This window comes from Tenrec ecaudatus, chromosome 13 (genome assembly GCF_050624435.1).
Source record: "Tenrec ecaudatus isolate mTenEca1 chromosome 13, mTenEca1.hap1, whole genome shotgun sequence".
Taxonomy (NCBI): domain Eukaryota; kingdom Metazoa; phylum Chordata; class Mammalia; order Afrosoricida; family Tenrecidae; genus Tenrec; species Tenrec ecaudatus.
In genome coordinates this window covers 133,882,620-133,908,060 of record NC_134542.1, presented here as the reverse complement: position 1 = coordinate 133,908,060, position 25,441 = coordinate 133,882,620, and the positions used below count along the sequence as shown (strand labels likewise).

General features: G+C 37.3%; 1 protein-coding gene across 2 annotated transcripts in view; it reads left to right on the top strand.

Moving 5' to 3' along the window:
• The window catches only part of DPP10 (dipeptidyl peptidase like 10), a 775,824-nt gene that overhangs the window by 157,688 nt on the left and 592,695 nt on the right, over positions 1-25,441 (top strand). For both annotated transcript variants that reach the window (XM_075529534.1, XM_075529533.1), the window contains exon 2: positions 1,724-1,838. In XM_075529534.1, the coding sequence (XP_075385649.1) occupies positions 1,724-1,838 (115 nt within the window). The remainder of the gene's footprint in view (positions 1-1,723; positions 1,839-25,441) is intronic.

Below are 25,441 nucleotides of genomic sequence, written 5' to 3'. Positions count from 1 at the left end.
TCATGTGTATAAGTAATTATGATAGCTACATCTCTATTATTATTCCCTTTCCCCCCAAAATTAAAGCAACAGTACCACCTAGCCACCTCCCTGTAGAGGTAAAAATATTCACTTGATTGTAATGATTTCCACCAGTTCCTGCCTCCACCTTTACTTTCAGAATGGGAGATAGCGTCCCACAATGTTCCGGTTCTTGTGGGTGTTGCCTAATAGGCCCCCACGTTCTCAAGTTTAGGCACCCTGGCTAGTGAGCGACCTTGAAGTGGAGATCACCGAAGAAAATCAGCCATACATGTGACACGCAATTCTAAGAGAACGCACCCAGAAATCTGCATTAACATTGTACTTCTGGAAAGGGGTTGTTGTCATAAGGGAACTGTTTCCTGTTTGAGTGTTTTTATTCCAATGTGACTGATTCTGGTATCTAGCATCTTGATTTATGTGTAAAATCTAAATGCAAAATCTTATTACGTTGATGTGTTGGCTAATCAGCACTGTTTTGAAGAGCACGCTGGGGAGTGCAATTTAAAAGGACCACAGGAGGAGCAACATTTTTACTCTATTATAATTGAATAGCAACAATTGCCTATTATTGGAGGGTTGGGGCAACTGGAGTTGGTGAATTGTTATATTACATAACAATGTAATGTGATACTTCATTACATTACGTAGCTATGTAATGTGATACATCGTCACTTTACACAACAATGTAATGTGACACATCATTACATTACACAATGTATTGTGATAAATTGTTATATTACACAATTATGTAATGTGATACATCGTTACATTACACAACAATATAATGTGATACATCATTACATTACACAACAATGTAATGTGATAACACAAAGTGTTCCAATTTTTTAGAGAAAATGAGCATTTCATACAGAAAGGTAAGAAAAGAAGTACATGCCCACAGTCGTGGGGACACACACACACACACACACACACACACACACTCACACTCATGGTCTCTATGGATGATCTCAATGAAACAACATGGATCTCCTCATCAACTCCATTCTTACCCCCTGCATAGTTTGCCAGGGTGGTTTAAGCCTGACCAGAATCTCCATGGGATAAGGATCCCAAGCTCCATTCCTGGCAGGTAGGAGGTAGGTTTTAGCACAAGGTAAAGTTTCCTTCAGACATAAAGCTTTCATTCAGACTTCAGGTTGGTCATTTACAGCCACACCAAGCATTTCAGTGAGAGTACCCTCACAGGAAAGGAAAGCATTGTTCGCTGCTGGGTTTCAAACACCGCTGTGAAAGACAGACTTAAAACAGTTAATCTGAGAAAAAGAAGAAAATGCAGAAAACATTGAAAACTAGAACAAATTTATAATTGATCATAAGGGAAATCCAATGATAACATGCTAAATTTAAACCTAACCGCATCTACAATAATCCACTTTTCTATGCCTTCTGCGTGATAGCAAGGCTATTGACATGCTTGGTCTATGGTCAAAGGGGACCCAGAGGGGTTTAATCCCAGTATATTTAACATGGCAGTTTTGATTGATGGACCTTCCCAGATAAGGCCACCTAATCTCTGATCACAGTCCTTTCATTTAAATACAGTTACTTTTGATTCTTGGTATGTTAAAAACATTATAATCAGTGTTCGCCCTGTGATGTTCCCCGGTTCATTCCTGTGTGATTGCATTTCTCCTGGGGCATGTGTGGTTATGAGACGTTTCTTTTTCTTCCTCTGTAGGAACTCGGAAGTAACAGCCCTCCACAGAGAAACTGGAAGGGAATTGCTATCGCCCTGCTGGTGATTTTAGTTGTCTGCTCACTCATCACTATGTCAGTCATCCTCTTAACCCCAGGTAATCTGTCTTTATCTGTCTCTGACGATGGTACTGAGCATGCTACAAAAGAATTTCACATTCATTTGCCTGAAGAGGTAGCAGTGTGTGGTGTATTAAGGCATGTTAACGTTGGTGGGATTTAAAAAAATGTACAAGTAGACATTTTGCTAATTGCACAGTTATTGTGTCATTCTATTATGCAGCCTATTTTAGAAGGTAAAAGTATAAAAAATCTATAAATTAATACTTCTAGAGATCTTGGCTCTCCATTGCTACAAAGAAACTTATGTTTGAGAGTTTGTGGACGACATTTGACTTTATTTTATGGGTAGAAGATGAGAGAATTAAGTATAGAAGTTCATATATGTGGATTATAGGCACACTTTGATAAATAGGCTTTTAATCCCATGGAATTCAGAGAAATTGCTTCTATGGAGTTGGGGTCACCTCCCAGGTCATTGTGCTTAGATGTTCTTTCAAATCTTGAGCCAGCAGAAAGCTGATTTCCTAAAGTCACCTTTAAACCAAACAATAGCCTACTAGATAGCTTAATAAACCGCCCTTTGCCTAGTCCTAGAGCACAGGGCTCTTTTGAAGAATGATCGGTGTGTAGCTAGTTGGGACAACCTGAACTTCAAGATCAGACTAGAAACTGTGTTTGAGGGTAAGTCAATAATTTCTTGAACTTTCCTTTTCAAATTGCTGTATGAAAATCCTGCTTGACTACAATGTATGGTTTTTAATCGAGTCTATCCCAGAGTTGTTGTTTTTCCCTGGAGTAATAAGATAGGATGATGGGGGTATAAGGGCTCTTAGAAGTTCTTTTCTCTCTGCAACACTTGATTCTCAGGCTGAAATAAACTTCAAGCAGTTGCTGTTGGTGACTTAACATGGTATTTGTTTCAACACATGAATATCAATGGAAAGGAGAGTTTCAGGGATTAAAAGATAAGCTCCCAAGACAGTGATCTCAGCCTTTTCATGTGGACATCTATTTCTTCCTTCTCCACTGGTTTTCTTGCTATAGATTTTTTTTATATATTTATAATTTCTCCTCTTTCTAAAGAACCTCTCTCCAAATTATCTTTGCAATTGTCATTGAACTCTGCACTTCAGATTTGCTGTAGCTAACTCACCACTTAAAAAAAAAAACTATTGATTTTTTTTAAGTACATGTATTACAGGGAGACACCAGCTCACAGGGTAAACTAGTTGCTTGTTGATGTTAAACAAATTTAACCAGATGTCTCAGGGATTTGTGATGTTTATGGTAGCAGGAGCTTGCTTCCCTGATATAGCTTGGTAAAATAAATACTTATTCAGGTTGTCTTTGGAAACTTTAGATAATGATGACTCCAGAATTCTTATTAAAAATTTTTTTTCAGGGGTCCATTTTACAAAAGAGAGACACTTGTGGCAAAATGTTCACCTTAGATTGTTTTTCCATTGACATCCTTGCTTATCTGGCTACTAGCAACTAGGGAGTCAAATGATAGATTCCTGTGAGAACAGCAGACAAGTGTGATAGGCAGGCATGTGTAATTCAGAAAAGTTCAATTGAATATAATTAATTCATTCTGGCCAACAGCTTCATGAACTTCTTTATTATTCCCTCCTGTCTACCAGGGATTTCATTGCACACCTTCTGATCAAACTAAGAAGTTCTTTATGTATGGACTTACTCTTAAACTGCCATTGGTCATATTGCTCCCTGATGTCTACATGGACTAGCGAACATTTCTCTTCTACCTTCCTGTTAGGGAGTTCAGACCAATTTGACCTCACGTAACCCACAAAATACATCTTTTCCCCGGTGTTTCTAGCTGTTAAGCAGCTCTTTTCCTTTCTCCCACATGGACCATGTTATTGTAAAATTTCTTAAGATACTTAGAAGGATACTTGGTGATTCAGAGAGCTTAAGGGCCTATACATATGGTTGCATTAAATTCAATGTTATTCCCATACATTAGGGATGATTATTATCTCCATATGCATTAGATTGTACATGGACACTAGGTTTTTCTCTGGTTTAAGGCTCAGTGGTTGTTTAACAATTCCAACTACAATTACTATTAACATTAAAATCATGGCCCTACAGAATCCACTTTTCCTAACCCAGGCCGCAGCTAAAATGTCAGAGAAAAGAAAAACAAAACAAAATGCGTAAAGCCTCTGTTTGTTTGAAATGTTCCACTAGTTAGTTTTTCTTCGCATTTTTGTTGTTTTTACGATCTTGTCCAACTTCCCCAGAAGTATTTACCCAAGTACAACAGAAGTATTTACCATGTTATGAGCCTAGCAAGGGAAATCCAACTGGTAATGTAGTGCAAAGCAATCCTGTTGACAATAAACCTCGTCCTTGAAAGAAATTGTTGTGTTAATCACCACAGGAAGCTTGAGTGAGCAATTAATTATGGACTAGGACAACCACCTGGTCCAATTCTGATGGAGAGCCCAGGACCCACCTGGCATATCCAACAGCTGGGAATGTTGAGGGCTCTGGAAACTGCTTGAATGGAGTTCCCAGGCAGGAGGTAATGGAGGCTGTGGTGAGCAGGGTCCTGGGCACAATGTTTAAGGAGAGCTTCATAGTGTGGAAAGACAGCTCAGAGGACGCCAATACAATATACGATTAGATGCATGGTTATGATAGCAAAGTAAGCTTCCTCAGCGAGGGCTAAAGGAGGATAAAGTGATCACCAATTATAAAGAATAGATATGATAAAAAGTTAATAACAAAAAGGGACGAGTTTATTTGAAAACTCATGCGTCTTTTTAAATTAACCTATGCCTGCCCTTAATAGTAAAGGGTTAATAAAGTAAGTATTGAAGCTGGAGGCAATAACAAAGAAAACAATGAGAACTCTAAGCAAATGAGCTGACATGGATTCTAATCCCAGACATGTCATAGAAAGATAACTATTAATTAAATGTAGTGTCTTGAGGACTGAGTGCACAGGTGAAGGGCAATATATCAAATCAAGGAATGGTGTGACACAATTCAAATATAGTTAGATGAAAAGAAATGGTAAAATTTGGAAATGCAAATTCCCCATACTTCATCTGCTAATTTTTTAACATTATAAAAGTTTGAGTTTATAGTGGAAAAACTATTCTAAAAGCCATGGAAATTGAACAAAGGATTAATAATGCTAAAGTTTGCATCTGATCAAAACCCCAACCCTATAGGCTAAAGTACAATTGCCTGATAAGATTTCCAAGGTGGTAAAATCCTTACAGAAGGATTAAAACCAGCGGGCCAATGGGTTAAATCGCCTAAACTTTTTGATGAGCATTCAAGGTCTTTAAATACTATGCCAATCTACCTTTTTAAAGACTTTCCAGACAAGTCATAATTTAAAATTATAATTGTGAAAATATAGCACCATAGAAGAATTATTTTTTTAAAGCCATCAAAATACCCACAATTGAAAATTATCCTTCCAGTGACTAGAAAATTCTCAAAAATATTAACACTCTCATTTAAACAACTTATTTCAAAGGTTATAGATATCACAATTGTAATGACTTACACAGAGGACAGAATTTCTAATTTCAGTGAAGGGTGCAGGATGAAATTCATCTCAGTGCCCCCAGGTATCATCTGCTTCTTTTCCAGGCAATGTTTGGATTTTAATTTTAATCCTTCCTGAGGTTCAATAGCACAGTCAGTCAATGGGTCCTTCTTCAACAGTGTGGTTGAGAATTGGAAAAAGTGAATGCAAGCCTTGGCTTCCTATCATTTAAGAAGATGTGGCTTTGTGAGTAAGACGAAGTAAAGTCCCTTTGACTAAAGCTAAAAGGAACCGCTGGTTGATAAATTTTCTTCTTAGATATAATCCCAAAGAAAAATAGGAATACCAATAGGATTTATAATATTCTCACAGATAAAAGCCTCTCTAAGAAGGCTGGCATGTCCTCCACCAAATACATCAAAGGTGGGCGATAATTTAACAAATCAGCTTGGATTAATTGAATCTGCAATGACTGCCGATTATGGTGAGTTCCGTGGTTGACCAACCCATTACAGCTTTTAAGGAGGTAATTTATGGGAATCAAAGGGGTGGCTTCCAAATTCATTACCACCTGTAGCCAAGGTGGTCCTCTAAGGGATGTCACATTAGCCAATAGGATAATTTTCATTATTTTATTAGTCCTGTCACAAATACAGAAAACTTGGAAAAGATAAGTACAATGGAGTCTTTAAAATAGGAACAAATTAGCAGAAAACCTTTCTCACTCATCCAGTAAAATGAGTTCACGTGTGAGTTCTAATGAAGCAGATATCTGGGGACTCTCCACTTGGGCATTCGCTTTTCTAATGGCTACTTTGTAACAAATGCAACTGTGGCTTTAAAAAGGAAAAATCTCAACCCAGTATGAATACCTGTGGATCATAACTAGTACAAATGCATAATCATCAGTGGGCGCTAGTTGGACAACATTTCTCTGATAGTCAAGCAATGGCCTGGCTGGCAAAGCATGCCTTCCAGGTGAGGCTGCGAAACGCAGCTAACTTTTAAGCAGCTTGTGCAGCTCCTAGGTCCACAAATTCTGAAAATGTCCCTCACAATATTTTTATAATATAGTTATTATCTTGTCGTGCTCATTGGAATGTAGTTAAAAGGGGAATATGAAAAACTTTGCGGACAACAGATGTAGCATGGGGTGGCTGCACTTTCCCATATTAAAGGATTTTTGTTTTTGTTGTTGTTGTTAATTTTTTAACCTCTTTCATCCACTGTTCGACTTTAACTTGGCTGGCTAAACTAGATGGTCTTGTTCATGGTCTTCAGATGTTATATTGTTGCCTATTCCAGTGTTCCAGAGAGTTGTTTTTTTTATTATAAGTGCTGCGTTTGCTATGGAGGAGTCGACAGGACAATAAATGTACAAAGTCTGTAACAATCCATGCTACAAGCCGTAATCATCCTGAAGATAAATTTCCTGTTAAAAAGAGTAACACAACAACTAAATAATATATGATTGACCATGGCTAAAATAGTTGTCTCAAAGTGCATTTGCAAAAAACCTAATAGTTCATCAGCAAACATGCACCTCATGCCTGTAGATCAGGGTTGAGGTACAGATACAGGCTTATTGCCAAGACTCATCCAAAACTGTGTAGCAGGATCCTATGAAGCTTCCCGTTTATCTTTAGCCTTTGATTTCTTCCTCAAAACGGTTTGTATTTGAAAAGAATTGTAAAAGGTCAGAGCATCAAGAAAAAAACAATTAAAAGGCATGGACTTGACTTAAACAGCCTAATGTGGTTCAGTGTTTGCAGAAATATGAAGTTTGACAGTTTTAATGATATAATTATTTTAATCACTCTTTTGCATCCCACCCATGAAAAAATGGTCATGTATGGTTTGATGCAGCTATTTGGTGGTCATATCAGTGAAAGGACTTCCTCTTTTCCTTTACTGTCTGGGAGATCTTTATAGGCTGATTTATTTTATTGATGACAGTCGTCGAAGAGAACAACAAAGCTTAAAGCAGTTAACCACCAGGAGGACATTTTTACTTGGTTTCTGAATGACTTCAGCATGAATAAAACGTCTGTGAAAAAGGTTATACATTTTCTGAAAGGCAACATCCATGTCCTGGTAAATTGTTTAATTTAGTTCATGGGCTGAAAAACCATCTCTTAGATGCAGCGCTTGGCCTTCAGTAGATGCAGCGCTTGGCATATCCACCGTAATGACAAAATCTGGAGAAATCTGATTTGCGAAAGAACCAATTCATGAAAAGAATCAGATCTGAAGTAGGGATGGATATTTTTTGCAGTTGTTGTTTTAGAATAAGTAATTGTACTGTGAGACACAGGTAGTCTTGAAAGGCCAATTCATAAGCATTAGAAAAAAGACAAAAGGTAATAAGATGTAAAGAATTTGTGGTATACAACCTAATGTAGAGCTTCATAGCAGGTTACCTTGTTGAGTGACACATGTTTTATTAGGGAAGAACTTAAGATGTGCTGCAGCATTGGGAACATATACACAAGGGGTACCCATAAAAATGGAGGATTTTTTTCCAAAGCTATGTATTCTCTCTCTATATATATATATATTTAATAAAACAACCTTATCACTTTCAAATTACTCTCCATTACACTTAATGTATTTGACATATCTGCGATTCCATTCCTGGGAACATTTTTCAAACGTATCTGTTTGGGTGGCTGACAGCACTTCCCTTCATTGTTTTCTTCACCTCTTCTGTGTCATAGTCACTGTCCTTCCATGTCCCTCTGTATCCATGGAAACAAAAGGAAGACGCAACGAGTGAGGTCAGGTGAGTACTGTATGTGGTGCAAGAGTGACATGCTGTTTGGGGCCAAAAACTGATTGCACACTGTTAGGCAATTTTTCAGAACCTCTAAATAAAAAGCTTGGTTAACAGACTGACCTGGTGGAATGAACTCCAAATGCACTACAAGTTGACATGTTCATCTGTTAGGGAAGTTGACTGATGGCCAGAATGAAGTTTGTCATCAATCGACATTTCACCTTCTTTGAAATGAGAAAACCACTCATACACTTGAGTATTTCCAAAGCGCTTTCCTTGCAAGCTGTGTTCAACATCTTAACAGTTTCTATGATATTTTTCCTGAGCAGGAAACAAAATGTCATAGCTTCACGCTGTTCTCTTAAATTGGCCATCACAAAAAAAGTGAGGTTTGAGTGAAATTGCTTTTACAAAAATATTCCCTGTGACCAGAGAGAACCTTCCCAGGTGACACCACTGGGTGCACCAACTCAAAGCGAGTTTCTTGATGCTCACCTAGTGGAAAAATGCATACAAGAAATCTCCACCTACCCAGCACAAGTCCAGTGTTTGAGGGACCTCCTTGTATATATCAATGTCTGGGGCACTACACCAGCTATAGTGTCGACCAACTAAGCCGTGGTTCCTAAACAACATGTGTCGGTTCTGAGTGAGCTGGGCTATTTAAAAAAGGAAGATCCCAAATCAGTCATGGAAAAAATGAATAGATTTGGGGGACATTGGAATACAATTAAATAGGGGTTATACATTATGGGAAATCAAGAAATAACTGTGTGGCTAGTGACTCATAGATGTTGACTCTACCTCCATTCTCGACTCCCAGACTTCCTTGTGAGGAAAGTAGGAGTGTGACATGAACTGGTTCGTGGAATAGGACATCATGTTTACTGAACATCTAGGATTATTTTGGCTGTACTTTCACCAGCTTCCTTCTTACAGAGTCTCATAACACCCTAAGCAAAGGCTTAGGATGATCGATATACATTTTGATGGTTCAATTTACAGTATTGGACTCAAGACGGTGGAAGGCAGGTGGTCTGTAATGAGGTGTGTGAGTGCCCTCGAAGACATGGCAGTGCTTTTGCCTGCCTGATGCTGGGAGTGTGGTCAGTGGTTGGGTGATGTCTGTCTTCCCATGGAAGCATAGTCTGGGTCTGAAACTAACAAAGTGTTTTGTCACTACCTACAGTTTCTCTCCTGAGAAGCACCAAGAATTTCCAAAAATATTTCTCCCTATTCACTAAATTGCAGATGAGTTTGATTTAGATAAGAGGTACCTCTATTGCCCATAAACGTAGTACTTAAATTTAATATAAAGGGACGGGTATCTTCTGTGGTTCCTAATGGAATGTCACATGGCTGAAAATGAATTAGAATAGGGTCGAGTTGCAGTGAGAAAAAGAGAAGAGGGAAGGGGTGTGACAATGGGAACAGGAGAGTCATTTATAAATTTAGACTGACATTGCATTTTCTCTATTAACATTTTTCTCTATTTAGGCACTTTAATTCACAGAGAAATAAGACTCTTTCACTTTGTCTTTTAGAGTTGTCTTGGTTCCAATTAAGAAGATCTTGCCATTCTTTCCTCCTTAATTACTGAAGTTTTATATCCCAATTAGTTGTACAGGAAAAGTATTTTTTTAAAATTTCTAAATTGTCTTATAGAGGCTACTATTTTTCTTACTATTTTTAAAGATGAATCCTGCCAAGGGCTCAGGTATAACACACTAATGAAGGCCTCAAGGTGTCAGCATTACCCACCTAACCAAGGTAATGTGCATATGAATCAGAAGTGCGGAAGATAAATGTACCCCCAAGAGAAGACAAGCAGACCAGTGCTGCTGCTTAGCAATTATACCAGAGAAATAAATGGGTGGCTGGGTCCATGGTGGCAGGGTCGGGCCACGTTGGAGAAAAGACAGCCCAGAATGAATAATTCCTCAGGACACCTGTCCAAAAATGAGTGGAAGTTCCTTCTGAGAAATGGAGACTAATGTCTCAAGGAAGTTGAAAGAAGGTGTAAAGTACATCAGAAGGCCTGGTCCACGGTCTTCATGTCCAACATGGAATGAATGGGTGCATTCTGAATCCCAGATTGTTGTAATAAATAAAACCATTCATACCTTAAAATAAGGTTAGGAGATTTTATTCAGAGGGGAGAAAAGGAGAAGGAGAGACAGCAAGCAAATGAAACAAGCAAGTGAGAGAGAGGGAGAGACAGAGAGCATTTGAAAGCCACGAGATACCACCTCTTATGAATGAGAACTTTGGCTCCAAAGAAAGAGTTTGTAACAAGAACAGATATAGTTCAAAGGACAGAGAAATTATAATGCCATCATCCATATGGCTAGTTTTTTTTTACGCTACCTGGGGGACAATTGAAGATAGAGAATAAATGGGTCTAGAGACTTATAGCGACTGATTTTGCCTAACAATTACAAAATGTTTCAATCACAGTGATTTATCATTCAGGAGGTATCATAAAAGCATCATTTTTGGAAAAACAATAAAATATTTTGACCTGTGTTGAGAGTCAAAGCTATCTGTTTGATGAGTTAGATATGCTTGGTAGTAGGTAGTTCATCCAGCTCCTCACTCCGCTTGCCATATTAAAATTGCCATTACTTGTCTATGGATAATCCACCTACTCATTGATTACGGTGCCCTGGCAAACTTTAACAGTGTCGGTAATCGTGCAGTGCTAACACAGTATCACGGAGTTGTTTTACTCTCCCAGCAGAGCAAGGGCAACTTTTTAAATCACTGACATTTTATCTTTATCATTCGCTTTGGCCTCTTCTGGCAACGTCCTCGACCCTTTAGTACCTTCTCAAGGAAAGCAGCTGGGCTCTGTTTACAAAGGTCTTTCAAGGACGAAAGAAGCCAAATACTCTTGTTTGAGTTTTTACACATCTGCTAAGTCCCACGGTGTAGCTCTCTTTACTAGGTATTTCTAGAAGTATGTTTCATAAGAATTTTATAGTCGATTAAAATGCCAATTTGGCGAATATGTTAGACATGTTAAGACTTCCACAAGAATGTTGATGAATTAGATAAGTCTTTAACATCAGATAATAATTCGATTCAGGTTATGCTCAAGCAATTCATTTGATCCAAGGCATTTAATTCAGTAGGAGAATTTTAAAATAATAAATGTTTTAGGCAGTCCTATCTAGGAAAATTATCAATTATAACTTTAGGAATTATGTATGCTATTCTTTGAAGAAATGGAACTTCAGGGAGTCCAATTCTTACAACATACCAGTTTAAAGAAAGTTTCTTGGGTGCAGCTTTGTTAGATGAGACAGCTAAAGCTAGGAGACTTTGAATAAATTGGGCAGTTCGTTTGTAGGAACATGTTTGGTAGATACATTGATGAAGTTTATCTTAGTCATGGACTGTCTTGGGGTCATGCATCTATGATTCTGAGGTAAAATATTCTCTACAAAAGTAGCACATACAGTTGTAGATGCATATAAAGGCTCAAGGTCATGAGCCAGATGTTAAGCTGGCATCAGGACGAATCCAAGATCAGCACGCAATATGGCAGAGCAGTGATGGTAGGTTCCCGGCTTGGGAGGCAGTATAGCTGGCCATTGGCTCAAGTCCAAAGGATCAGAGGCCAATGCCACAGACTCAGAAGCCACAGCAGCAAGGAGCCAAGCCTTCCCACACACTTTACTTAAATAGGAGTAGGCCATACTCCTGAGGGAAGTTCCTTTCGATTGTATTTGCGTTGTGACCTGAGTCTGCATTTCTGCTTAATCCTTTTATAACTGCCTGGAGATCCCACCATCACTTGTTTGCACTGTTAGGATACATCAGGGTGAAAGGCTCAACTTCTAGACTACTAAGAATCATCACCCAGCCACGCTACAGAAAACTCACCACGCTTATTAAAATGAACTACTGAGAGGAAATGCTTTGCATACGGTACATCAGGGGAAGTTGTTATTGTTGCTGTTACCCTATGATTACTTTTGATGATTTTTTCTAAGTTAATGATGCAAATATGCATGCAGTAATAGAATGACTATGTTTAATGATTTGTTATTAAAATAATGAAAATTTCAGAAAACAGTTGCCTAACAAGTTGGTAAGGGCTAAATAAATAATAGAATATCCACTTAAGAAGAGTAGGACGATGTGTCTTCCAATGTTAATATGATGTACTAAAAAGGAAAGATGCTTACATATTAAGTAAAGAGTACATAATTTTTAACAAATTGCAATTATTAACACTAAATGGAATCTAGGGAATAGGAACTTTAATTGGGTCAGGCACAATATTGTCTTTTCTATTTGCATCAACAATTTATTAGCAATGATAATATTGTTAATAAAACTCTGGAGAAGCAAAGGATGGCAATTTAGATTTATTTTGGGGGAGGATATTGGAAATGCAGTCAATCGGACATGGCGCACATTGAGTTCTTGATTAATGCTTGAACATGACAAGCCAGTTAGCACATAGAACTCCAATATCCTCTGTGCTCAGATATGACTTAAACCCTATAACGCCGAGTGCAACGTTTTCATAACATTTAACTATAACATTTATTATAAATCCATGGGCGAATGTGACAATTTGGTTACATTTTTAAGAAACTGCAAATTTTATATTTTTAAAATATATTTTGGTTGTGATATATAATGATAGCTGTCAAAGTAACGAATAAAAACAAATTTTTTTCCTGAAATTAAAAATTCAGGCATTATAGGGATAAGAAAGACCAAAAGGAGTAAGAAATGGCAGCTTGCTTTTGTGGTGACAATGCCACTATTGTGTTTTTAGCCTAACGTATCCGACCAATTTCCTACAAGTATTGACTTCTTTATATTAACTTCTGAGGAGCATGGGTGACTTAGTGGGTTAAAAGTGGGCTGCTAACTGCAAGGTTGGCAGTTTATACGTACCAGCCACTCTGTGGGAGAACGATGAGGCTGTCTGGTTTTTGTAAAGATGTATGGCCTTTGAAGCCCTAGGGGCACGTGCGCTCGGCATTGTGAAGCCACTACGTGTTGGAATCAACTGGACGGCAGTGAAGTAAGTGAGTGGTGTGGCGAGCTGTCGTGTTAGATCCCCTAGTCCCACAGCATTCTCAAAATGATTGTTCCTTTGAGCCCCTGGTTGTAACCATCACGTTAAACCAGTCAAAGAATGTATAGACTTCTGAGGAATTAACCTTTAAAAACTGTACAAATATCAGCAACTTGTTATCACTGGGGAGGGTAAACCGTAGATGCATCTAAGCAGGACTTTGCATTTGCAAAATTCCAAGCTATAAATAACGTTCGTTGTTCACTCTTCCACTAAGTGATATAATACAGGACAAAGTATTTGAATTAATTGCCTAAGTTTTAGTTTTGGATTTTTAAATAATTAGTTGTATTCTCCTATCCCACCTTTGCATCCCTATTGTGATCATCATGCCTGGTTTGTGCACACGAATATAATCGAAACAGTATGGGTTGCCGAGGTTAAAAATGGAAGAAAGTGACTCAAACTTCTCGAGCACAAGAGAAGCCACTGTAGGCAACCGGTCACATGAACCTCTGCCTCTTGACAGTATAATCTTAATATAATACCTCATGGAATTCCAGACATCTTTCCAGTGTTTAATTATTGTTTACAATGCCCTCTATCCTAATTATTTTCTGAATGAAATTGGTGGTTAATATATCTTTTTAGCATTTTAGTTAGAAAGAAAGGAAATGGATCATTTGGGAGTAGGTATTTTGAGTTAACAAGTAAAGAGTTGATTAAAGGATATTGGAAAGTGTACGCTTTGGGATTTGCCAAGCACACAGAGAACCACCATGGATGGACAGTTCCTGGGCAGGTTTATTCCACGCATAATGAGCATCTTAATTATTAATATGGATATTCATGTAAGTGAGATTAAAGAGCATGATTTGTAATAAGAGTTGATGAGCTAGGATGAACTTCAATCATTTTTACAGAGATAGATGAGCAACATATACAAGAAAATCCTTAGTAGCCCAGTGGATAAGAACTCAGCTGCTAACCAAAAAGTTGGTTGTTCAAGCCCACCAGCAGATCTGTAGATGAAATATATGACCATTGCTTCTGTAAACATTTCCAAACTTAGGAATTTTATAGAGTAAGTCTACTGTCTTATAGGATTAACATAATCAACCAGCTTGTCTACATTAGCTTAAATACACAAATCACAAAGAAGCTTATTTTGCTTAGAATTAATGTGGGAAGACTTTTAAAAAATAGCTTTGATATTCACAACAAAGTACTCTTTCAAATATTGTCTTTTTCAATGAGATGAATAGCTGAGGTAGTTGGTTTATTGTGCCAACCTGGCCGATAAACACATGTGGGATTAATTGAAGGGAAAAGTGAAAATGGCTCAGTGAGGCTCGCCTTTTTTTGTCTCTTGCTCTTTGCTCATCGGACTAGTGTGCAGCTGCCTTGCTTGTTCTTTGCCTCAATTTGCAAGCTACACTACCTGTGGGACACCTAACCCATGGACTGTGTTGCTGTAATTTGAGGTTCCTTCAAGACCTGCTTCACCACACCATTGGAATTTACATCTCTTAAGCTGGGGACTGTGGGACCCTGTCATCTGGCTGACAGTTGGTGACCTGCCTTGCTGTATGCTGCCTGTGCCTGGATAATGTGATTTGCTCTCCAGAGGACTACCCGGTGGCCCTCAAGACTTGAAGGACTGCCAGTGTCTCACAGCTGTCTCACGGGAGTGAGTTGCACTGAGCCATTTGTACTGTTTATCATTTAATTCACTCTTCATTTCTTATATTATACATCTATCTGTATAAATATATATCAAATTATTAGCATTCTGGTTTTGTTTCTCTAGAGAACCCTAACACAATAGCTATGATCAAGTAGCCAATATCAGGTCAATCTTTCTGATTCAGAATAATTTAGAAAGTGTATTTATTATTCATAACTGTTTTAAAACATAGGAGAGTTAGCAAGTTAGCTAGAACATAAAAAAATCATGATCTCAGAGATAATAGAAGCATTTTATTCACAGTCAATTTTCACATTTATTGATTTTTCTGGGTTTAGTATATAGGCTAACCAGAAACAATGACCTGAAATTAGAGAGTGCTTGTGACAGCAACCTAAGATAGAGAGACAAACATTGGCATGTAAGGTTACGACAACGGAAGAATGACGTATGGGTCCGTATCCTGGAGGAAACAACACATTAGTGAATTGAACCTGAATCTGTCAAGAAATTCCTCTTTGAGACATATATTGATTCTTAATTTCCGTGCATCGACTTCACTAAGAGAACACATCTGGTTAGTAGCTAAAAACTGAGAACTTATTTTAGTCATCTTTAAACTTAAAGAAGACAAATATTTAAGTTCTGATTCACTAGGCATGGGATAAATTAACAATTATCTTAAGAGTTAAGTTGAAATCACTAAAAGAATTGCTTACAAGCTTTAAATAGAAGAAGACATTAAAGTATATGAGCATAATCTGAATATATAGCCTATTTTTAAAAGTAAATCCTTTACTGAGAAAACATTTTTTCGGAGACTTTTTTTCTATATGACATTAGGTATTCGCTTAGAAATGATCAAGATTATAAGAAACTAAACCAAGAGAAATAAATTAAGAAAAAAATAGAATTGACTGACAGATGATGAAGATATGGACTGTGGATTAACTATAATAAAACGATAGATATATTTTTGGCATGGAGCTCCAGGATATCCTAATAAGTACTACAGGTATATACTAGGATATATTAGCAATGGAAAATAGAGTAGATAAAAATAAAAATTTAGCAGGTGGTTATAATAGTATATTATATCAACAAAAGAAAGAATTATTGAAATAGAAGATAATATAATAAAATATAGAATATGTCATTTAAAATGAAAGCAAGCAGGATATATAAGTTATCTAATAATATGAAAAATATTCATGACAGCAAAATTTCACTAAAGGTAGTTAAAAGATGGTGCCAGGTATATATCAACACAGAACTGTCAAACATTCAAGCTGCAAATGGGACAAGGACAGTATTTGCTGTTTTCAAGTGGATCCTCGTCTAAAATAGAGAATATCTGAAAGATGTTTGCTGAGTTTAACTACCTGTGCAAAGCTGTTAGACCCTGTAGATCATAATATGTTATGGATAACATTGCAGAGAATTAAAATTCTAGAACACGTATTTTCACTCATGGAGAAACTGTTTGTGAATCAAGAAGCAGTTGATTGAGCCTATCGGGAGGATAGTGTGAATATGTCGTTTAAGTAAAAAATGTGTGCAGTAGGATTCTATTCCTTCACTTTACACCCAGTAATCCAGTACTCTGCATTACATGGAAAAGAACGTGACATCCAAATTCTAGGAAGACCTATTAGTAAACGTCAATATTTTCCTTCATGTGATATACAAACTTGCCTGCCAAATGTTTAGAGGACTTGCAGCATTTATTGGTAAAAGTAAAAGTGTGTGTTCTCCATGGAAACAGCCAATCAAAGTTTGCACTGAGTAAATCTGCTGAACCACAGCAACAACAAAACACCCCCTTAAGGTGCTGAAGGGATCAGTTATCAGGCATCAAAGAACAAAAAGTCATATCATTGTGTGCTCACCTCCCTGATACGATCGCTGACGACAAATGGATGCATGAGCAAATGTGGCGAAGAGAGCTGATGGTGCCCGGCTATCAAAAGATATCGCATCTGTGATCTCAAAGGCTTGAAGGTAAACAAGCGACCTTCTAGCTGAGAAGCAACAAAGCCCACATGGAAGAAGCACACCAGCCTCTGCGATCACGAGGTGTCTAAGGGACCAGGTATCAGGCATCATTACAACAAAAATTCATATCATTTTGAATGGGGAGTGGGGGTGGCGCAGTGCGGAGTGGAGACCCAAAGCCCATTTGTAGGCCACTGGACATCTAGACGAGATAGGGTGTGATGTAGCAACGATGAAACATATAACTATCCTCTAGTTCCGAAATGCTTCCCCCCTCCACTATTATGATCCCAATTCTACCTTACAAATATGGGTAGACCAGAGGATGTACACTGCTACAGATAAGAACTGGAAACACAGGGAATCCTGGGAGGATGATCCCTTCAGGACCAGTGGTGTGGGTGGCAATATTGGGAGGGTGAAGGGTGGGCTGGGTGGAAAGGGGACACCAATTACAAGGATCTACATATAACCTCCTCCATGGGGGACGGACAACAGAGAAGTGGGTGAAGGGAGACATCGGACAGTGTAAGATATGACAAAATAATAATTTATACATTATCAAGGGTTCATGAGGGTGGGGGGAGCAGGGAGGGAGGGTAAAATGAGGAGCTGATGCAAGGGGCTTAGGTGGAGAACAAATGTTTTGAGAATGATGAGGGCAATGAATGTACAAATGTGCTTTACACAATTAATGTCTGTATGAATTGTGATAAGAGTTATATGAGCCCCTAACAAAATAATTTTTAAAAAAGATGTGTTGAGCATGGTAGCTTCAGTCACCTCATATGCAGGTAAATGCTGAGCAATGGAAAAAGAAGACCAAAGAAAAAATAATATATTTGAGCTATGGTGCCGGCAAATAATATTGGATCTACTAAATAATATTGGACTATGAAAATCATGAAGGGGTTGTCTTCGGAGGGAGTATAGCCAGATTACCTCTTGTATGAAAGGATGGGAATCTGAGTAGTATTGCATCTGCAAAGTCAATTGATTTTTTAAAATTAAAATTTTGACACTAAGGCCTTCACTGGTGAATTCTTTCAAAAAACAATAATTGTTTTAATTAATAATAATCCTATACAAAAAAATACAGTAGAAAAATATTTCCAAAAAATAGATTACACCAATATAGCTTTGACATCAAAACCTGCTGAGGAGAATACTCCAGACATTTCTCACATTTAACTTAAATGCAAAAAAATATAAACAACATATTTGCAGATTGAATATTCAAATATATAAAATGATTACACAGCAGGATCATACATTTGGTTTATGCCAGAAATAGTAGTTAAATGTAACATTTGAAAGTCAGTCAGTAGTCACTAAGTTATTCCATTGAAGAAGAAAAATTATATATATTTTTTGTTTCCAGACAAAATCAAACAAAATGGATTCATTGGTACAGGACAAAGTAGAATTTGTCAGTAGGGTTTTCCAACGCTGTAAATCGTTTGGAAGCAGCCTGCTGTATCTTTCTTAAACACTCGAGTTTCTCGAGAGACCTGGTTAAAGAGTGGTTATACAGTGTACTGCTAACCACGGGTCAGCAGTTCAAAACCACCAGTTACTCCACAGGAGAAAAAGTAGACTTGATGGCAGTGAGTTTCTTTTTTGGTTTGTGTTTTCCAGGGCTGTTCATCTTATTGGAAGTAAACTGTCATGATTTACACACTGGTGTGCTAACCTCAACGTCAGCAGTTTGAAACCGCCCATGGGTCTGCAGGAGAAACACGAGACCTTCTGGTGTTAGGTAGCATTGTGTTGGTTCTAACTCATAGTGACCCCGTGTACGCCAGAACGAAACACTGCTGGGTTCTGTGCATCCTCTCAAAAGTTTTCATGTTTGAGTCCATCGATGCAGACATCGGATTGAAAGCCTTCCTTTTTTTCAATGCCATGATACTTATCCACGCTTGATGTCCTTCTCCAGGGGCTCCTCTCTCCTGACATGTCCAAGTACCTGAGAAGTCTTGCCATTACTGCCCATAAGTAGTGTTCTGGCTATATTTCTTATTCTTTCATCAGTCTATGTTGCTTTCTTTTTTAAAAAAATCATTATAAGCTCTTATAACTTTTATCACAATATATACATCCATCCATTGTGTCAAACACATGTGCATTTGTTGCCATCATCATTTTCAAAACATTTTCTTTCTACTTGAGCCCTTGGTATCAACTTCTCATTTTCCACTCCCTTCTCTACCCTCCCTTCCTCATGAACCCTTGATAATTTCCAAATTATTATTTTTTTTCATGTATTATACTTACCGATGTCTCTCTTCACCCACTTTGCTGTTGTCCATCCCCTTGGGAGGGAGTTATAGGTAGATCATTGTGATCAGTTCCCCCTTTCTCCCTGTACCTACCCCTTCCTCTCCTGATATGATTGCTGTCAATATTGGTCCCGAGGGTTTTATCTGTCCTGGATTCCCTGTCTTTCCAGCTCTCATCTGTACATTCTCTGGTCTAACCAGTTTTGTAAGGTAGAATTGGGGTCATGATAGTGGGGCGGGGGAGGTGAGGAAGCATTAAAGAACTAGAGGAAAGTTGTATGCTTCATTGGTGCACCCTGACTGGCTCATCACCTCCCTGTTACCCTTCTGTAAGGGGATGTTCAATTGCCCACAGATTGAATTTAGGTCTCCACTCCTCACTCCCCCTCATTCACAATGATAAGATTTTTTTTGTTGTTGTTCTGGGTCTTTGATGCCTGATACCTGATCCCATCAACACCTCTTGATCACAGAGGTTGATGTGCTTCTTCCATGTGGGTTTTGTTGCTTCTCAGCTAGATGACCACTTATTTATCGTCCAGCCTTTAAGACCCAGACACTGTATCATTTGATAGCCTGGCACCATCAGCTCTCATCACCACATTTGCTTATGTACCTACTTTGTCTTCAGTGATCATGTTGGGAAGGTGAGCATCATGGAATGTCAGTTTAATAGAACAAAGTGTTCTTGTGTTGAGGGAGTACTTGAGTTGAGGCCCAACGTCCTTCTGCTACCTTAATACTCAACCTATAAATATATGCACATAGTTCTACTTCCCCATCATCATATACAAATATATTTACATATGTACATGCCTGCATTTAGATCTCTATAAATGTCCTTTGCCTACTAGTCCTTTCTTCTATTTCCTTTTGCTTTCCTCTCATTCCACTCTCATGTTTCAGCGTGACATGGGTGAGGGGTGGGGCAGGGGAAAGGAACTGGTTGTTAACAAACCCAGGGACAAGGGAATAATAAGTGATATAGAATTGATGGTGAGCAGGGTGTAGGAGTTCTGGTAGGACTTGATCAAGGGCAACGTAACCTAGAGGAATTACTGAAACTCAAATAAAGGCTGAACATGATAGTCTATGGTACTTTCAATATTCTTTACCACACCATAAGTCAAATGCATTGGTTCTTCTTCCGTCTATAATATCAAACTTTCACATGCATGCATATGCAACCATTTAGTAGGCACATCTTAGTCTTCAAAATAACCTCCTTGCTTTTCAACACTTTAAAGAGATTTTGTACAGCAGATTTATCCAATATAAGTGTGTTAGTTCAGACAGACTAGAGAAACAAGTTTACAGACATACTCATATGTGTATAAGAAAGAGCTTTATATACAAAGCAGTTGAATATTGAGAAAGCTTTTCAGCCCAGTCCAGATCAAGTCCATAAGTCCGATATTAACCCATATGTCTGATACAAATCTAGAAATTCTTCTTCAGACTCACAAACCACATGGTACCAATTGCAATGGCACCAAATGCAGGAAGATCACAGGCCAGTCGGTGCAAAGTCTTGTGGATCCAGTAGCATTGTAAGCATCTCAGTGCTGGCAGGGGTCTCCACATGGCTTCAGCCTCTCTCCATATGTCTTCTCCACAGGGATGTCTCAAGGAAGTGAGCCTGTGTCCTTCCTCCAGCGAGCTATTTTTCTCCTTAGTGCCTCCAAATGAAGTCATCAAGCCTCTACCCGATTGACAGGCTAGACTCCATCCCTTCACTCTGAATCCTCAAATTGATGCCTAACTATGTAACTACCACAGCAAGTTCGTTTGTTCTCTTGAATGCTGCTTCAATGATCTTTGATTTGGGGATCCAAACACGATGAAATCCTTGACAATTTCAATCTTTTCTCCGTGTACCATGATGTTACCTGTTGGTCCAGTTGTGAGGATTTTGGTTTACTTGACATGAAATTGCAACCTATGCTGAAGATTCCAGTCTTTGATGTTCATCAGCAAACGCTTCAAGTCCTCCTCATTCAGCAAGTACAGTGATGTATTGCATGCAGTTTGTTAATAAGGCTATCTCCGATCTTGGTGCCACATTCTTCTTTCTGTCATCCAACTTCTTTGATTAGGTGCTCAGAACACAGATTGATTAACTCTTAGGAGGACATGCAACTCTGCCGCACATCTTTCTTGATTTTTAAACCTGCCATAAGGTCCTTGTTCTGTCAATTTGTCGAAGTATGAATTTAGGAAAATGGAAAGTTGTAAAAATGAAATGAAATTTCTAGTCTTGTAAAAAGTCAGTCTCAGTAGCCCACAGGGGCAGTTCTACCCCATCCTATATAGTAGGCACGAGTTGGAATTGACTTGATGGCAATGAGTTTTATTTTTGAAGGTTTTAAGAGCTGTAACTCTTGAGAGAAGCAGAATTTCTCATCTTCTTCCTGTGGAGCAGAAGGTAGGTTTAAGTGCAGAACTTTGGGTGCACAGCCTAAAACTTAACACACTTTATTCACCACAATTTTGAATTTTTGGATGCAATAAAATCTTTTAATTAAAAATAACTATTTATTTATGACAAAATTTCATATGAAATAGAATATCATTCTTTCTTATACAATAAAGTATATTTACAAAATCCTACAGTAATTTCATAATTTATGGTGATTGAATAATATTAGGATGTCTGCTGTCACTACTTCTGTTCAACATTATAATGGAGGTTGCTAGAGTCTTTATCTTTGTTATTTTTAACACGTTGCATAAGACAAGAAAAATAAATGAAAGTCATAGACTTAGAAATAAATAAAACCTTCATTTTATGTAGCTGACAGTTTATGTATATTGATAACTTTAAAAAATCTATAGATAAGGTCTTGGGCCCATATGTAATTTTATTATTAACAAGATATAATATTAACATGTTAAGTTGATATATTTAGGTAAAGAAAAATAAACCCAGAAGTTATATTTTAGAGTTAGCATTTGCAATCGTGCTAACATTTTTGAAACATTGAAGAATAAACAAATCAGAAGATGTGTAAATATTTAATACAGAAATGTCCAAATTATAAAAATTCATTGTACTCGGGCCATTGTGATCCTTTAAGCTTCATAATGTATAGGACGGTGTTGAACTGGCCCCAAGAGACGAAATAGTTTTCTATCTTGACTATTGCCGACTGCTCAGTCTTTCTTGAGTGGAGAAACTGGTAGGTTTGACCCATTAACCTTTTGGTTATCAGTCCAGTGTTTGAACACTGTGCTAGCGGAGCTCTTCCAAAATAGAACTAAGTAAAATGAAAGGTGATCTAAGTCAATGGAGGGGTATACAAATTTATAAATGGAAAAAAACTATAGAACAAATGCCATGCCTTCCCAACTCTTTAAGTTCAGAGTAATCCCAACTAGCCTTCTAAAAGGATGTGAGTAGCTAACATGAGGATGCAATAGAAAAGAATATGTTCTGAAATTGATTGTGGTGATAATTTCACACACTTCTTGGTATGTTTGAACTATTAAACTGTATGGTAGGTGAATTATATGACCCAAAATATTAAAAAATATATTTGTAATGAACAGGACTGAGGATAATGAAGATGATCTTAAGAAATAAAATTAGTTGACATACAGTACCAGTTTTCAAAATATAAGTCTAATTAATTGATCAGTTGATTAATTAATATGATGTAGCATTGGCAAAAGTGCCCTGGTTTCACAGTGGATAAATCACTTGGCTGCTAAGAGAACAGTCTGTGCCTCAAACCCATCAGTTGTTTAGCAAGAAAAAAAATAGAGTAGTCTATTTTTGAAAGATATACAATCTTGGAAAAGCTTGGGAGAGTTCTCATCTTTCCTAAAGGATTGCTATAAACCAGAATCCACTAAAAAATTGCTTGGTTGGTTTCCAATATCAGTATATAAAGAAGATTGTTAGAGAAAAATTGGTTATTGAAAAAGAGGACAACAGTTATCTAATTTACTGAAAATTTTCCTGTAATATAGTTGGAAAAGAGGGAGCTAAAATACAACAAACAAAAAATCTTTTTATATAATACAATAAAAGAAAATCCCTTAAATATGGAGTATTGAGAAAACCTGAATAACCATTCTTCTAGGAAGCATATGGGCATATTCTTATAACCTTTAAGTTGACCTTAGTTACCGTTGTCTTTTCTACAAAGAAACGTGCAAAAATAAGGAGCAAAGAAAATGTGATTTTATTGAATAAATTATGGAGTTCTGTTTACACAAAGACATTATTTAACCCCACTATCATGATCCCAATACTACCTTGAAAATCTGGCCAGACCAGAGGATGTACATTGGTACAGATAGCAACTGGAAACACAGGGGAATCCAGGATAGATGACTCCTCCAGAACCAGTGATGAGAGTGGTGATGCCTGGAGGGTGAAGAGAATGTGGGGTAGAAAGTGGGAGCTGATTCCAGGAATCTACACATAGCCTCCTCCCTGGGGCAGGGACAGCAGAGAAGAGGCCAGGGGGAGACGTCAGACAGTGTAATATATGACAAAATAATAACAATATGTGAATGATGAAGGGTTTATAGGATGGGAGAGGTGGGGAGGGAGGGGAAAATGAGCAGCAGATATTAAGGGCTCAAGTAGAAGGCAAATGTTTTGAGAATGATGATGGTAACACATGTACATATGTGCTTGACACAATGGATGTATGGATGGATTGTGATAAGAATTGTATGAGCCCCCAATAAAATAATTTTAAAAAGACATTATTTAAGAGATTTTCTTATCTTTCCAAAGACTCACTCAAAATATAAATACAGAAGCATGTACATTAATTAATAACAGAGGAATTTTTTTCACATGTAGAGGCAAAGAATTTTTGGAAAAAGTAGTTTGCTTTAAGGTGTCCACATAGGAAACAGGCAAATAAAAGTTGGCTTATGATTAAGCAAATACATTTAAAAATTTTTAAATCCTGGATCAAGGGGCCAGGTGGAGAAATTAGAAAGACCTTAAGAATGTTTGTACATAGCAAGACCTGGAAATAGCACTGATGTCATTCAATCATAGAATAGATATATCGAATTTTATATTTTATATATTTTATAATCCACAAACTTGATTATTATACAGAAATTATACAAAGAATTGTTTATACAAGCACCATTGACCACTGTCAGCTATAACATTAACGAACAGAACACACGCACACACACACACACACACACACACAATAAAGGCGGATATTTCCTCATAGGAGTCCCAATAGTGCTTGCCTCTGCTGCAGTGGAAAATAAGGAAAGTGACTGGGAAGGCCAATCAAGGAATCTTTTAGATTTCTGATATCCTTGTGTGTCTTTTCCTTGGACAATATTTTCTTTTACAAAACCTGATAGAAATACATTTACAATATGCGCACTGGGCAATGCATATTTTGTACTTTGGTTTTAAAAAGTGTGGCGTTAGTTTTTAAGTTATGTATTCTATTTGTGTGTCTTAAATTCATTTACAATGAGACACATTTATGAGCCTCTTAATGTTTTAAGAATTAATTGTTTAGTTTATATTCTGACCCTCTAATCCTTGATTACTTTTTAAAATCACTGAAGTAATGCATTAATATATTAAATCATTTTTAAGATATTAGGTTTAAAATGATTTCACCCTTTCTTAAAAATAATGCATGTTTCCCCATTTATAAAGAGAATTCTTCAGAAAATAATTGGTAAATTTGAATAATTTATTAAACTGATGGTAGTTGCTTAGTTATTATACAAAACATGAAGTACATTTATTCTAGTTGCCCTGTGTCCAAATAAAATAGTAATTCTGGTTACAGTTAGCTAAAATGTCATGTTACATTATGTTGCAAACAATCTTATGGCAGCTACAATTCAAAAGATGTTTTTTAAACATATGGCCTGTTTTAGAATGTCAAAATAACAACTAAACAATTCTATTGTGCTTTTATCAAGGGGAAATAATGATTTTCATATTTTGAGACTAGCGCTACTTATAAGCATCAAGCTCAGGCAAGATGCAGACTTTCTATTTTGTTTTGTTGAATTAAAAAAGGAATTATGTTGCATTGATAGGCATAAACTCATGTTATCTCTGCTTTTCCTCCAAGATCAGCATGGGTGAACGTATCTGAATGAAGCGTACACAAGCATAATCCAGCTGATAAAGAGAAAACAATCACATACAAATAACCTTTCCCAGAAAGCATAGATATTTACTTTCTTTCTGATGTTACTGTGATGTTGAATTTTTTCTTTAAAAATTATTTCCTCCAGCATTCATAGAATACTAATTACAGAGTTCCATGAATCAGAATTGAATTGATGGCAGTAAGTTCCATGTTTGAGTATG